Source organism: Gordionus sp. m RMFG-2023, chromosome 1 (assembly GCF_954871325.1).
Source record: "Gordionus sp. m RMFG-2023 chromosome 1, tfGorSpeb1-WG-v2, whole genome shotgun sequence".
Classification (NCBI taxonomy): domain Eukaryota; kingdom Metazoa; phylum Nematomorpha; class Gordioida; order Chordodea; family Parachordodidae; genus Gordionus; species Gordionus sp. m RMFG-2023.
Genome location: NC_088775.1, coordinates 52,416,494 through 52,434,101, shown reverse-complemented (window position 1 = coordinate 52,434,101; position 17,608 = coordinate 52,416,494). Strand labels below are relative to the sequence as shown.

Below are 17,608 nucleotides of genomic sequence, written 5' to 3'. Positions count from 1 at the left end.
TTCAGCGGGACTTTGTTTAGTTTCTGCCCCTGGTGTATTTCTGTAATTGTAGAGAAAAATAGCTAGACTGGTAATCCCCCTCGTTTCTTTTATTCATGCTCTGTTTAAAAGTTCGAACTAATCGTTCGGTCATGCCGTTTGTCTGAAGATGGTAAGGACTTCCGTGCACTAATTGTATTCCATTTTTTCGCAGAAATCATGGAATTATTTGCTGCTGAATTCATGGAATTATTTGCTGCTGAATTGTGGTCCGTTATCCGAAACGATTATCTTAGGAAATTCGAATCTGGCAAAAATATTAATATTTAGATCGTGCTGTGCCTTCGGTTGTAATACTAGTCATGGGAATTATTTCTGGCCAGCTACTGCTAGCATCTATCACTACCAACCAATAATGATTTTGAAATGGTCCAGCATAATCAATAGTGCCATGCATATGGTGGTTTTGGCCAATTTTGAATTGATGTCTATTGGGTGTTGTTCCTGGCATTCTCTACATTTTTCGACCCATGTTTCTATATCTTTGTTTATATTCGGCCACCACGCGTATTGTCTTGCTCTCGTCTTCATTTTTACCATTCCAATATGTCCTTGATTTATCATGTCTAATACATTGTTTCGGTATTGTGGTATTATCATTTTAGTTCTCCACAATAAACAACCTCTCTCTGTTGTAATTTCCTCTCTCCTTTAAACATGCATCATAGTTTATTGGTCATCCGTCTATTGTATATCTGTATACTTTAGAAGGTATATCATCTCGCAATGTTTCTCTTTCAATTTCGCTTGCATTTAAAGGTTTATCTTTCACCTGTATTTGATCTAGCGTTTCTTCTTTTGATATTGGAGTTCCCTTTATAAGTATTCTAGATAGCATGTCAGCATTTTCTATTTGTCTACTAATTTTGACTTCTATTTCATATTGGTAACCTGCTAATAATAAAGCCCATCTTTGTATTCTGGCAGTAGATGTTGTTGGTATGTCTTTGCTTAGATGAAATAAACTCATTAATGGCTTGTGGTCTTTTGTAATGTGTTTTTCCATATATAAATTCTTTGAATTTTGTAACCCCAAATATGATGGCGAGAGTTTCTCTTTCTATTTGGCTATAATTTTTCTCAGCTGCATTTAGTGTTCATGAGACGAATGTATTTGGTCTCTCCTTACCCACCTCTATATGTGATATTACTGCCCCAATTCCTATGGCTGACGCATCTGTTACTAATATAATGGGTAATTTAGGATGATAATGTTGTAATATAGGAGTACTACTTATTTCTTCCTTTATTTTTTTATACGCGTCTTTGCATTCATTAGTCCTTCTCCAAGCAACTGCTTTTTCTAATAATTTGTATAATGGTTTGGCTTTGGTTGCAAAATTTGAAATAAATTTTGAATAGTATGTTGCTGACCCTAGAAATGACTGTATTGTTTCAAATTTGTTGGTTCTGGTGCTTTTTTTACTGCCTCAGTATTTTTTTCTGTAGTTGTAATCCCGTTTTTGAAATATTGTGTCCTATGTAGTATTGTTAAACGGCTCGATTTGAGCCGATTTTTAAAAACGGCTAACTCAATATTTTATCTAAAATAATATTACGCAAGCCTGAAGATTTTGCTCATAGATGGTACAATGGTCTAGACATCAATTAGCGAAATCTCAAGGCTTAGGCAATGTTTTTCTGGTTATACTATTGAGTTAGCCGTTTTTAAAAATCGGCTTGAAACGAGCCGTTTAACAACACTAGTCCTATGTACTCGACATTTTGTTTGAAAAATTTACATTTTTCTATTTTTAGCTTGATTCCATTTTCATCTAGACATTTTAGTACCTTTTTTAATTTTGCTTCGTGCTTCTCTCTATTTTTCCCGGTTATTATAATATCATCTAAATAACAAGCTACTCCTTCAAAACCTTTTAATAAATTCTCGATGGCTCGTTGAAATATAGCTGGAGAAGACAATATACCAAAAGGTAGTCTTGTATATTTTAATAATCTTCTATGCATATTGATTACAAGATATTTTTGAGACTCTTCTCCCACTTTAATTTGAAAATAGGCATCTGAGAGATCCAATATTGAAAATTCCTCTCCTTTTCCCAAGCTGGCTAATAAAGGATTCTTGGTATTGGGTATGAATCAATATTAATATTTTGATTTATAGTTCTTTTAAAATCCCCGCAAATTCGTAATGTTTTATCTTTCTTTTGAACAATTACTATGTGTGATGCATAAAATGAATGATGAAACTTTTAATCGACGTTTGACCTTTTATATACAAATGTAAAAGCGCAATATACCACTACTAAACTAAACAATTGCACAATCACAGGGTTAGAAGGTTAAAAAATTATCTATTGTAATAGTTTTCTACTTCAGCGTAAATCCCTAATTCTGGTATCTATTTGTTATATTTTTGCTGACGCATCGAGACTCATATTTTAAAATACGAAAAGTTAATTTTTTGTATATTTCATTCAATTTTATAACTACCTTAGTGCCTATATACGCTATAACTTGAATCTTAAGGTCAATCGTAGAACTTTTCCTATTTTTCTAATAACATTTTTATTTATACTTATTGCTTATATGGATGGAAGCAGTTAACTACATGTAGGCAGGTTATAATATATGAACTTGGTCGGCTTGCTAAACAACGACTAAAATTTATTAAAATACAGTGACACATTTATTTTATAATATATATTACAGGAAATAGGTGGTCGATTCCGATCTACTATACATCATCTTCCCAAGGACGGAACCTACTAGTTGGCCTTAGAAAAAACCTGGTTCTTTATGAATATTCAGAACTATTGGATTGTGATACACGCAAAGACGCTACTCGAAAACACCAAATTTTTTTATATAAAAGGATAGAATTACAATGCTATCTAATAAAACACATAAAAAATGAATAACCTTCAACGCCATACATCATTATAAGCAATACATGACTTATGTTTTAGTAGTGCCATCAAATGTTTGGCAAACTAAATGCCTAAGGGCTATCTCTTTATATGAGATTCATATCTTAATTTCATACATGAGATTAAACTATAAGATTCAAAAATATTTTGAATTGGGATAATGAAACCTTCATCTATTTAGAATTAATTTTTGAATCACAATTTAAAATCCTATATTTAAAACTCTTCCAAAGCATCCATTTTCTGTTTATTGACTGGAAAAACTGAATGCTGAATTAATAGATCCAAGTACAAATTTTTTATTAAATATTGACGCCCCCAGATATTCAACACTTCTATAATTTCGTTCTGGTATGATTCCAATCTTGGAAATATTTTCTCATCTAAAATATTATGAATGCCCTCTATTGATATACTTTTTTAGAGTTAATGCTTCCAAAAGATTGGATATTTTCATGCTTGAAGCGTGATATCATATTATTTGTTGGCTTATAATTTAATTACCTTTTTATGGTGTAAAATTGTGCTAATATAAGTACTAAGCAGGCATGAAATATTCGTCCAAACTTTTAGTTCTTCTATATTTTCCATATTTTCATGATATGCCAATTTTAGCTATTTTTAAAAATCTTGCTAATAACTTTTTTCTTTGTCTGCCAACCGGACAAGAATAAGACACAATTAAGCACTAAAAATATAAAATTTTAGAATAGATGCTTTCGGCCGCTTTTTATTATTTTAGTTGCTAATATTTTTTCCTTTATACTGACGACTACTGTTTCATAGGCACTAATAAAGCACAAAAATGAGTCTACATTTTAGAATAAGTACTTCCAATTATTCAATCAACGTATATGATATAAAAATATTACAATTAACAAATAAAAATTGCCTTAGGAAAATCTAAAATACCAAAATGTAATTTTTCATGGGTTCGCGGTGGAAAGCAGGGTAAATAGGGGTTTTACAGGTGAAGCTCAAAAATTATCCTACCCCTCTCCCACAGATAAATTCTGTCTACGTTAATAGATATACTAATAATTATTATCAATTCCAGGATAATATTCTTATAATATAATATAGTTAGTTAATAGCACTAATTGTCTTATTCATTTATTTTTCAGAAATATTTCAGAAAATTTTCTATAATTTTGAAGGTGATTTATTGGGAAAATATTATTAAGTTAAAAATCATCTAAGAATTTTGTGATTTTTTTTTGGCTTCTTTCTGATTCCGAAACTATTGTTATGTATTATTTGCCAACTTAAAATATTTATTTAGCGTAAGCCCAAGGAATCTTATACCTTGAGCTGATAGTAATGAATAAAAGACGGACATAAGTTGGGGAATCTACTGGCTTATGCGCATCATAGCTATAATGAGCATCGTCTTTATTCTAAATGGATATTTTATTAAATTTTTTGGAGCCTTCCGATATAACTCCTCGGGTTCGTTTTATTTATGAATTAGGAGAGCACATGACTGTATCAGAGGTCTTAATCTTAGTAGCCGCTATCAGCTAATATACAATGTGAGATTATTTATTTGTCATTAATAAATCTATCTTTGAAGGCATTATTGTCTTAGATGACTTGTCGTTTGTGTAAATTCCTATTAAACAAAGAATTTTATCACCAACAAATTCACTATCGACCCATGACATGGTGGTGGGCATAATCCATTATTAGGAGTTTTTCTCCTTGACCAGATTTGCTTTTATAATAGGTTCATCTATCGTAGTCTTTTGATTTATAATCGATTTCGTCCTCGGATGCTTGGGAAGGTGAGCTGGATGTGTAAGGTGTATCCTAATTTTTTTTTCTATTTTGCCTCGGAGAATTTTTGGCCCCTGCAATTGGGTCATTCCATGACAAATGAGCAAAAAAATCAAGATTTTCGGCCGACCCCTTTCAATTTTGATAAAAAGTTGTAGACTGGTTATATATGTTTCCATTAGATTATAAACAAAATTTTAGCTCATTAGCAACTATATTAGCGGAGATAATCGGGGTTAAATGTCCAAAAAACGCCTTTTTTTCCTTTTTACTGATGTTAAATAATTAGTTTTTAATTTAAAACTAATTATGATCAAATATAGAATCTAATATCAATAGCTAAGTTAATAATTGATAATTATGGCGAAAGCATCAAAAATAATTTTTTTTAAAATATGGGTCATCTTATGGTCAGTTGAAAACTTGAAATTAATATTTAGAAATGATTTTTAATTTTTTTAAGAAATATTATCCGTTTACTATTTTTTTTAATAATTTCTTTAACAATTAGCATGGCTGGATATTTATTTAAAAAAATATTGCGATTTTTATACTTTAAAAAAATAGATGGCGCTATATATAATAGTTTTAATATGTTAAAATTCATTTTTTTTATTGATTAAAAATATTTTAATGTATAATATATCATAAAATTCGATTATATAACTTTGTAAACCTTATTCCCCTGAGATATTCGCAGGATAAAAAATTTTAATAATTTTTTTAATATTTCAATGTAAATTAAAATAATTAAAAATCAGACTAGCACACGAACAAAAAAGCAGGATTAAAGGGGTGCAGGAAAATTATTAAGGGAAAAATCGAAAATCACATTAATTACCAGGCCTACCCCCAACCCCCTATCTACCCCCTCCCCAGACTAAGTCATACCCATTAAGACCAAGAATGTTATGAAATTGTCATTATCTTACATTATTAAAATAACCAGAGATAAAGAAAATTTCAAAGATTTTGAAAAATTTTTTAATCAATAAAAATAACAAAATTATAGTTCTGATGAAATAAGCCGACTCATGCCTGGAATAAAAGATTGTGTATCTGTTAAAGGCGAGAAAGAATCGGCAAAGATTTATATTAAATAATCGTAAAGAAATATTCAAGATGTTTAAGGAAGAATACCCAAGTATATCTATTGGATTCCCTAAATTTGCCGAACTTAGACCAAAAAACTGAATTTTAGTTGGATGGCACACACACTGTTTGTGTCTGCGCCATTCATCAGAATGTTAAATTAATGACAAATGTAATAGCTGAAATTACAGCAGGAGAAGATTACTGTATAAATTCCTATAACAATCTTTTGGCGCAAATTATTTGTAATCCATCTCAGCCAAAATGTTATTTAACAAATTGTGATCAATGCCCTGGTATAGAATCTCTTATGGGCCAATTATACGAATTGTTTCAGAGAAATCGTATAGAATATGTCACGTTTAAACAATGGATCACGGTGGATAGAGCAAATCTTGAAACTATTATAAAGTCCATTGATGGTTTCATCGAATATCTATTATAAAAAGTTCAAATTTTACTGCGTCACTCGTTTATAGCTAAACACAAAGTTTATTTTTGAAGAATTCCAAAGAAAATTTAAAAGATGAGGAATTTTTAACAATTCTAGATTATTCTGAGAATTATTCCTTCATTTTACAAGATGAAGTTCAGGGATTTCATTGGAACAATGTGCAGGCCACTATACATCCATTTGTAGCATATTATAAATCTGGAGAAGAATTAAAAAAATATAAATTTTGTTATTTTGTCCGAATCATTAAGCCATAATACTAGTGCAGTCCACCTTTATCAAAAAAAATTCATTAAATTCTTAACAGCCAAATTTAATTCTAAACCAGAAAAAATAATATATTTTTCGGATGAAGCCGCGTCTCAATACAAGAATCGCAAAAATTTTCTGAACATATGCCTTCATAAATACGATTTTAATATTCCTGCCGAATGGCATTTCTTTGTCACTGCTCACGGCAAAAATGCATGTGACGGTATCGGAGGAACTGTCAAAAGATTAGTTGCCAGAGCTAGTCTTCAAAGGCCAAATAAAAATCAAATCCTAACCCCATTAGAATTATATAATTATGCTAAAGAAAATATTAATATTCAATTTGAATATGTATCCAATCAAGAATATATCGAAGAGGAATTAGCCCTTCGTAAAAGATTTAATTTTGCACTGCCCATACATGGGACCCAAAAAATTCACGGGATTATTCCCATTGATCAAAATAAACTAAAAACCAAAATATATTCTAATTCCAAAAAATATAATATAAAACAAGTTCCGTTTTTAAATGAGAAAATTATATTTTAAAATATTAATGGGTATATAACATGTGTATATGATGATAAATGGTGGTTAGGATATATAATCGATAAAAGTTATACAAATGAAGAAGTAAAAATCCGATTTTTACACCCTTGTGGACCTTCAGCCTCATTTAAATTATATTTTAGTGTTGCCTAAATTTCATATTCTCTCGCTGGTCAATCCTTCTACTCCCACCAGTCGAACATATATTATCTCCTGAAGAATCTCACAAGCTAGCCAGGCTTTGTATTCCTTTAGATGAAGTAAGATTTAATTAATTTATAAACTATCTTAATTAGGCAAAATTTGTGAAGATTTTAAAAATTTATGATCTGAATTACAAATAATATATATAATGCACATTGTAATCGATTTAGTATGATATATATACATTAAAATATTATAAAAAAAAAAATATTAAAACTATTATATATAGCGCCATCTATTTTTTTTAAAGTATAATAATCGCAATATTTTTTTAAATAAATACCCAGCCATACTAATTGTCGAATAAATTATTAAAAAAATAGTAAATGGATAATAATTCTTAAAAAAATTAAAAATCGGAGATCATATACATTTCGAAATATTAATTTCAAGTTTTCAACTTACCATAAGATGACCCATATTTTATCAAAAATTAATTTTGAAGTTTTCGCCATAATCATCATTTATTAACTTGGCTATTGATATTAGATTCAATATTTGATCATATTTAGTTTTAAATTAAAAACTAATTATTTAACATCGGTAAAAAGCAGAAAAAGACGTTTTTTGGACTTTTAACCCCGAATATCTCCGCTAATATAGTTTCTAATGCGCTAAAATTTTGTTGATAATCTAATGGGAACATATATAACCAGCCTACGAATTTTTATCGAAATCGAAAGGGGTCGGCCAAAAGTGATTGATTTGACATGGAATGACCCAATTGCGCATACACAGTTTAAGTTCAACAAGTCTTATGGGATCGATCCAGATGAGCAGGATAGGATGTTAAGGTCATGGGCTTAACGGGGGAGCTTTTTATTTGATAACCTTGATTTATGTTGGCTTGTACTCTCCACGCTTAAGATTATTGGCCCCATAGATTACGCAATTTTAGGCAATTACTCAACTTGATAGTGATTGGCTAGGTGAGCTTAATCGGGGGCGTGGTATATGTGGAACTGAATTGCCGGCTTTTAGACGGCTCTCCCATGCCTTCGCCCATAATTGTTTTTTTTATCAAAAACTTTCCAACTATACCTTGAAATTCAAACCATACATGTATTTTATAAAAATGCTTAAGTGATTCTTTTTTAAATTCAATTTTTACCACCTCATAAGTAACATAAGAATTTTTACTAATCGTTTTTTTTATATAGGTTGCTCTGACTAAATATCTCTACATGAAAATATTGATCATAGTTATGATAATTTAACCTAAAATTAACTCTAATTAAATGTTTAGTTTATTGGTGTGCGTATTTGGCTTTTTTGAGGCAGATATTTATTAATTATATACAATGACCCTGAACAAAAACTTTTCTGTTTTCATGTTTCGTTCCCATCAAAAATATATGTTCTGTTCCATGTTTCGAAACATTCCAGATTCCGAAAAATATTTATTTCTATTTTAATTTATTATACAATCATTAATCTTTATAATATATAATATATATACCAATTTTTACATATATCTAATTAAAATATTTTCTAAAAGATTATATTTTTGTGCAGTGGTGTTAATATTATAAATATCATGTCAAAAATTTAACACAAACTTGGTAACAATATTATGCGAGATCGGGGTAAAATGATTGGTGTTTTGCATTTTTACCATAATATTTTAAAACATTAACAAAACAGAACAAATTATATATTTTATGTAGTCAAATGCCTCATCTACAAAATAAAAAATGTGTAACTCTCTACCTATAATACTTTAGGAACTGTGATTAATTATGTGAATTGTACCATTTTCACCATTTTACCCCATCCCCAGGAGTAAATTGAACATTAATTGTTTAATTGAACAAAATATTGCAATTTTGACATCTATTCATTACTTTTAGTTAGTTATATAATCTATAGGATTTAATCAAAAATATCAAAATTTAGATGTTCCCATTTTAGCTACATCTTACATTTCAATTATTCTTCACCTTTGCGACTATTCGTAAAATTTTATCACAATATTACAAACTATTAATGTTCCTTTTTGCACAAAAGTATCTTTTTATATGTAGTAGACGTTAATAATCAAACAAGACATTTTAACCTTTTTACCCATAGCAACGTTATCCCAAGGTCATATATATTGTGTCAAACGTTATTCCATGACTTCTAGTTAAGCTATAAACTTACGATAAATTTTATTTTATATTTATGGCTTTAAAAAACATGTATACAATTTTAAAATCTGAGCTTAAATATATTTTGTTAGCAAGGAAAACTAGAGAGTGATTTTTATAATTTTTGGGTAAAAATCGGTTTTTTGGTACAATATGTCAAACCCGGTAGGTTTTCCAAAAGATGAACATAGGTAAGAAATTAGATATAAAAATACATCTTCACACCAAATTTAGAGTATATTCAAGGATTAAGAAATTATTCGCGTTAACGTTGTTATCTGATCAATCGCCCTACCCTGGTCTCTTCTAAATATTAAAATAGTTATATGATTTTTAAAAAAATGTTCTTATAATGGGAATAATGTTGTAAAAAATAAAAGAATATTTATGAATGCATTCATTATAATTCATATATAATAAATTAAATTTTTAATATAATTTTTTTAGAACATTTCGGAATTCAGGGATTACCGTTCCCGTTCCTTTGATGTTCCATGATCATCCTCGAGTTCGGTTCCATATCCTTGATTATATAGCATCTAATCTATTAACAGATGGTTTAAATACTTTAATGTAATTATACTTAAATAATTAGAATAAGAAAATATAATTTTTTATTTAATCCGTAAATTGGAATGAACTCAGGCGCGTAACCAAAGGGGGGGGGGGCAAAGGGGGAACCCCCTCACCCCATCTCAAATTTGTCTATTCTCATAAATATCATTTTGAGAAAATAAAAATTTCTCCCCTCCACATCCCTCTCCCTCAAAAATGTATAAGATATCCATTATAAGGAAGAATGTGAAAGAAAAATTAATAAAAGTTAATAAATTTTTTAAATAACAGCTATTCAAAATTTAAAAAACGATTTTAATTTTAAAAAAGTGAAAATTCAAAATTATTTTTGAAAAATCAAATATGGCCAAAGATCTACAATAAGTGGACCTAAAGATCTCCAATATAATTTATGGAGAAAAAATTTTCTAATAGCCACCCCCCCCCTCCCTCCTAACAAAATCGTAGATACGCCTATGGAGGAACTTAATACATTTAAAATATTTTTATTTAACAAAATTAGTAACATATAAAAATAAAATGACGCTCCACCTCGAAAGATTATGAGGTATTCCGGGAAAACAATTTTTAGATATTTTGAAAATTTTGCTGCTTATATATTTTATAGCCCTTCAATTTTTTATGAATATAACCCCATACTTATCTATTTATAGTGAACTATAAAAATATGAAAAGGGGGAATTTATTTTATTATTGATATATTAGAAATGCGTGACGGCCCTAGATAGAACCTGGCATCCCGAACACTTCAAATGCGTCGGCGCGTGTTCCAAAATCTTCGAGCCCGGAGAGCCATATCACGTGATCTCTCAATCGGACCTATCGCGACATTCTTCTACTCTCGACCAATCAAACGACAACAACAAAACTGACCAATTGGAATCTGAGAATGAGGACCAGTTTATGGCGTTGTGCCGAGAAGATTATTTTGCGCTATTCGCTCCCAGATGCCGCGCATGTGCCAATCCAATTCTTGAAAACTTTGTGTCCGCTCTCGATGCCAAATGGCATCCCGATTGCTTCGTTTGTGGAGTAAATTTATAATAATTATTCAAAACTAAATTTATTTTATAAGTTTTTAAAGGTTATTATAATAAGTTGTGTATTGACTTTAACAATTCTTTTAATCTATAATTTTATTGCACAATAAGATATCACGTTGGATATTTTACAGTTACATTATAATTTATTGCTTAACGGATTAATGGATAGCTGCTTCAATTATAAAACTAATTTATATATAAATATATTCTTTTTTTTATTAAAATCTAATTTAAAAAATAACTATAAAACAGACAACCCAAAGGATGGGTTTAATACTGTACATGGATTGGATCTTTTTATTTTATAGAGATAGTAAATTATTTTTTATAATTAATTTTATTACTCTTTTATCGAATTTATAGATAAAATAAATTAAGATTGTATAAAAAATTTATTTCATTAAAAAATAAAAAATATTTAAAAACAAAATATTATATCAATTGATAAAAATTTAATTATGAACAGATATATCATGGCCAAATATTTTTTGCTTGGTTCCCAAAAAAGAGCATGATTATATTTGAAGATTTCTATCTGCATTTTTTGACAAAGAAATTTTCTCATGATAATGCTTATAGGTTAAGAGAGAAAAGTTTCCATTTATAGATAAGATGATTGGTGTGATTATGTAGGCTTCAGTTTTAAAAAAAAGCTAAGATCGAAAAAACACAAAAGTATATACTCATTTAGCATAAAATTATAACACGCAATAGTCAAAACTCACGTTACCTTTTAGAAAAATAAAAGCACAAAAAGACGAGATATTTAAAGAATGTAAATGTAAAATTACCACCTTAGTTTTTATTTGATATAAACTATTGAATATATTAATATAAAATATATATAATACAGACGCATAGTCAGAGACATGTAGGTACCACCCGGGTACCCGGGCCGGGCTTAAAAATTTTTTTAAAAAAAAACTCCCATCGGGCCTAAAAAATTTTTTAAAAAATATCTATACCGGGCCGTATAATTGAAAACCAAATATTTTAAATCGCCTTTATTAGCTTTAAAAATTAATAATAAATGTAATGTATTTTTAAAGAATTCGGGTCGCGCCTGAAAATATCCAAGCCGGGCCAGGCCGAAAATTTATTTTTAATCCGGGCCGTGTAAATGGTACCTCTGCATAACCAAGGGAGTAGGGAAGGGGAAATCCCCCCCCATCGTTTGCCAGTTTTTGTAACGGTAAAATTTTTCAAATTATTATCAGCTTGGACGCTTGAGAATTTTTTTATTATTAACTATGGATCAGACATTGACCTGAAACAAATTTTTTTGCAGGCATGGGATCGGCCCGATCAAAATACCAAGGCTCAATTTTATTCCAGTTCTCAAATACCAAAATTATTATGATCTTTGGTTGGGGTTGGGGAAATTTTTTCAAAATTATTAGGGCCTTGGACTTTGCTTGGAAATTTTTTCAATATTAAATATTAGGCATAGGTGATTAGTAACATTTTAAAAAATAATATTGATATGGGTATCAAGTAAAAGCTTTAAATATATTTTAACTTAAAACATAGCATTTTCACTTAATTTTAATGGATTGGACCTGGCCTGAAGGGGGGAGGTGGTTATAAAGAATAAAAATTGGATATTATTTTCAAATAACAGGTAACAACTAACTATCATAAGAGTGAGGAGAAAATTCTCATTCTCCGTCATTTTTGACTGGCTCAGCAGTGCTGACTAACGGGAGCTCTGGTAGTCTTAGTTATATATTTTTCATTCCCATCAAGAAAGACGGTCATCATACTTTAAATTAAGAATATCTTATGAGGTTTGATTCACAAATTTACCTCTTTTTCTCCTAAATATTAATATTTTTATAAAATAATTAATAAAGTATATTTAGTACCATATACATAAACTATAATTACCCCTCGGGTTATTAGCTAGTTATTTATAAAATATCTATTCACCTCATTAACCATTAAAGAAAAAACAAAAAATAATATCTGTCTTTTTTATTCCTCGTCCCCATTATAACTTTTTTTAGAATTTTTCCCTACTGTGATCTCTGGTTTGTAGCATACATTAGATATTGGGTTAAATAAATATCAATATAAATATGTTGCTTAATTTCATCCAAACTATATACATGTTAGGGCCCGGTAATTACCAGTCTGTATAATCAATCAGATACTTGAGAATTACGAAGCAGTTGGTATATTCTTAATCTAATCCAAGCTAAGGCCTGATGTAGGCTATGGTTAATAATACTTAATATATACTTACATTCGCTAGATACGAAGGGCACTTTGTAGGGTTAATATATATTGGATAAATGTTTTTTCGCCGAACATATTTTTTGTTATAATATTAAATTAACTCTTATGGAGGAAATAATAAAAAAAAATTAACTGATTACAAAATTTATTTTATTATTTTTTTTAAAACACATTGAAAAAATTAACCGAATTTTCTTTTAATTATATATTATTAAATCGAAATAAAACATCTCCATAGGATTGCCATATGCCATTCGGGAAAGGCTCATTTTATGAGTTTAAAGACCAAGACGATTCATTATCATCAACCAATAATAATAACTTTGGTTGGCCTTTATGTTATACCCATTACATGGCAAGGAAAAAGGCCTCATATTCGCTTTGCTTTGGTTGCGGACGCGAGATATCCCCAGGAGGTATACACGTTTTTAATCATTTGCCAGATTAACACGAAGAATATTGAATAGATATATTTTTTTAACTAGCTAATCTTCAGATCGTATATAACATTTAAGAAATAAATTGATTGCCTGGGGTTTTAAAATTTTCATAGCTGACCTATCTTATAAGAATAACCTAGTGCTGTAAACATTTTTAAAAAAATCAAATGCGTTCACGTCCAATGTTCACCTTCAAAAAAAGGAACGCGTTCATGTTCGTTCAAAACTTTATGAATAAATTTTTTTTATCTCATTTAATATAAATAAATTCCATATATTTTTTAACACAATATATTAGTTATGCTTAAAATTAATTAATTAATAAAAAAATATTTTTATTTTTAAAAAAAATTTTCTTATTAATTTTTAACATATAAAAACTTATATAAATTAATTTAAATTGTGTTCACCTTTTAAAATAGTAAACCCTTGATAAAAACTAAATAATAGCGTAAAATAATCACACTAAATATAAATAATTCTCTAAGTTATAACTATTATGTATATAATATATAAGATTTAATGATTTTATATTTATCTATTATAATAATCATAATATTTAATAAGGCTATGAAATACAACAATCTAAAATAAATTATTAACAGGATACTTAAAGTTATATGTATAAAAATAAATATTCAATCAAATAACTTTAGATTAGAACTTGAAGATTTAAAGCTGATAGTACTTCTTGGATACATTTTACATTTGATAAGTATAGAATTAGTTTATTGAATATAGGATGTTACTGTAATTTATTTATTATATTTGGGCTTGGAACAGCATCCATGCTTACGCTATTCTATAAAATATAAATCATATATTCAAATTAATAAACTACTATTTATTATTTTCAAAGAATAGAAATAAGAAGATTTTCTAAAGAGAACGTAAAAAAACGAACGCGTTCTTCAAAAAAAGTAACAAGTTTAAAGTTTGTCAAAAATAAAAGGAACTTTTCCAAAAAAATTAACCTCTTTCATTTACATTACACTAATTTATAAGAAAATTTATAATATCAACTATCAGATTTTGATTCTAATTTATATTTATTTTTTATACATTAACAGGCAAATGCGTTTCCGCGCTTTATAAAAAATTTCACCCAGAACATTTTGTTTGCGCTTTTTGCTTAAAACAACTCGGTGGAACGTTCAAGGAACGCAGGGGAAAGCCTTATTGTCACACTTGCTTCGATAAATTATTGTAAGAAAATAGACTCCCCACCTTCTAAAAAAACTTATAACTTATGTATATCAAACTTTATTGCCCAAAATTACGCTTTGTTGCTAATTATAAATATTTTTTCCAGTTATAAAAATGGTAGAAAAGAGTTTAATTAATCTACAGTACTATGTTTTCAGACAAAAAATAAACCCGGATTAATATACCTTTATTTTTTTTATTGAACTAAATTTAGTTAAATCCTTGAAAATTACCCTTTCGAATAATATCAGCCAGTAATTATTCTTTTATAAAATAAAAATAAAATTGTAAGATTTTATTTTTTTCCGAGATCTGTCTTCATGTATGAATATGTATTTAAACAATTATAAAATTATCTAATTTATTCAATGAAATGTAATACCTGTGTTAATATATTTTAAAACCTTTCGTATAATCAATTTTTTTTTGTAATTATTTTACAAATCTAAAACTTTTGATGTATTATAATTTTTTTATATTAGTTCACATATCTAATTCGTTAACTTTTTTACTCATACAAGTGTCTCATTTTTTATATATTGTATAACTAAATAAAATAATTGTAATGCTCAAAATTTTTATGTATTAATTTTCTTGAAAGTAAATCCTTTTGGATTAGAACTTGCTACACTAAAACATTTTGATGCAATATAATTTTTTTTTATACTAGTTCACATAATTATTTTCAATATATTACATTATATCTAATTCGTCAGTGTTTTTTAAACATTTAATATGCTATGCCTTATTTTTATATATAACTCAATAATCACGTTGTAAACGCTCAAAATTTTCTTGCATTTATTCCTTAAAATTTAAAATTTTCAGGATTTAAACTTGCTATTTCTTATCTTGATGTTAAACTTACTAGTACTATATAGTAATACATTACAAATTATGATACTTTCATCAAGTCGCTGCAGAGATTATACTAATTAGAATAAGGTATAGTTTGATAATTAGATGTTTTTTCGTTAACTTTATATTAGCTGTTGATTAAAATATTATTTTCACTGTAAAATAATTTATATTTTGGGGATTTATTATTACACCAATTAATATATATCTGTTTCTATTATGTAAATTATAATAATTTCAGATATTATAATATACATATCAAGATTACTTAATATATTATTATTAACTTGTTTTATTTTAAATATTTGCAATAAACGTTTTATAAATTTATCATAATTTGGAATTAATTTTCATTAAATAAAACCTGATATGGTTTTACATCTTAGTTGACGAATCAGAAAACAAGGGACACGTTTTCAGTATTAAACGGGTTCTTTAAAAAAAATCAATTTTCAAAAAAAACAAATGTTTTTTAATTTCACTAACATTTTCATATTGGTCACTCATTCATTTAAGCAAAGTGTTTAAATTTACAATATTTATGCCCATTATTTTCAAGGAAATTTTTAAATAATGATTATGAAAGTTGCCATTCTATAATACCTCACAGATATGATAATTAAATTTATGATTTTGACAAATTATCAAATTTGAACTATTCAATATAAAATATAACATTTCATTAAAATTTAAAAATATTAAAATTATGCCTGTAAAATTCCATATAGAATTTTTATTATACACAATTCACAAAAGATTTATAACCTCAAGATCACGAAAGATTTAGATCATCGAAGATTTTATTATCCCAAAATCATCAAAGATTTAAATGGTTAATAAAATGTGTATTTAAAAATTACCAATTATCTAAATCACAAAAGATTTTGACCCTTGAAAAAAAACTCCTAAATAAAAGATCTTCAAATTTTATGATCCTCGAATATCTTGATCTGTGAAGATTTTTTTAATTTTGAGTTTAAATTTCCTAATAAAAGTTCTATCTATAAATCTAATCTAAAACGATAAAACTTTCATTTATTATTACTTTTGGTATGAAAAACACATTTACCTTTGTAAAAATTAAAAGAATAAATACATTTTGGAAAGTTTCTCAGCCAATTATGTATAGTGCCGTCATATGTGTCTTAGACCGACCATACCTATCTTTTTTTGAGGACCACATTCCGGTCTTTTATTAATATTTAAGTTTGCTTAACTATTCAATTTATATAATTATTTGTATATTTTATTCTATGTTATTTTTCTAGAGGAGTTATTTTAGTTTTTTATGAATTTTTTGTAAAATAATTACAATATTATAATTTTAAAAAATTTAATCAATTATTTATTAGTACTTGAGGATTTGTGTAAGATTATATCGATTGATAAAATAAATTTAAAACAATTTATGCAATTACTTTTTTATATCTTTTTTTCAGTAAAAGAAATAACATAAACGGTAACGACGTTTTTATTTTACAGATTAAGGTAATTATAAATAAATATACATAAAAAATATATACAATGAACATTTTGTTACTTAAAGTGCTACCTTTAAAAACAATTATTTCTCAAAACATGGATATTCATCATCATTATTGACGAATACTCCTGCTAATTATCATTTTAATTTATAATATTTTATTTGGCCTAATTAATATGTATAGTGTTTATAAGAAATATAACTTTTAAATTTAATGTACTAATGGTTCAAAATTGATATTTAAAAAAAAATGATTTTATGTTTATAAATTTTTTCAACCGCTTGATTTATTTTAGGGTTCTTTGTCTACTTCATCAATTTTAGAAAGGTTTTTTTTTTAAAATGTGATCAAAAAATATAAAAACTTAGTCAAAACCA

At 27.6% G+C, this 17,608-nt stretch overlaps 1 protein-coding gene across 12 annotated transcripts in view; it reads left to right on the top strand.

The window, feature by feature from the left end:
• Positions 1 to 16,077, top strand: part of LOC135931740 (leupaxin-like) — a 111,766-nt gene extending 95,689 nt beyond the window's left edge. For 11 of the 12 annotated variants that reach the window (XM_065469017.1, XM_065469024.1, XM_065469020.1 and 8 more), the window contains 3 exons: positions 10,668 to 10,994; positions 13,482 to 13,659; positions 14,754 to 16,077. In XM_065469017.1, coding sequence (XP_065325089.1) covers positions 10,668 to 10,994; positions 13,482 to 13,659; positions 14,754 to 14,893 — 645 coding nt within the window. In that variant the 3' untranslated portion in view covers positions 14,894 to 16,077. Of the gene's footprint in view, positions 1 to 10,667; positions 10,995 to 13,481; positions 13,660 to 14,542; positions 14,604 to 14,753 lie in introns of all 12 variants that reach the window. The other variant, XR_010573139.1, reaches the window with a different exon arrangement.
• The last annotated feature ends 1,531 nt before the right edge of the window (positions 16,078 to 17,608 follow it).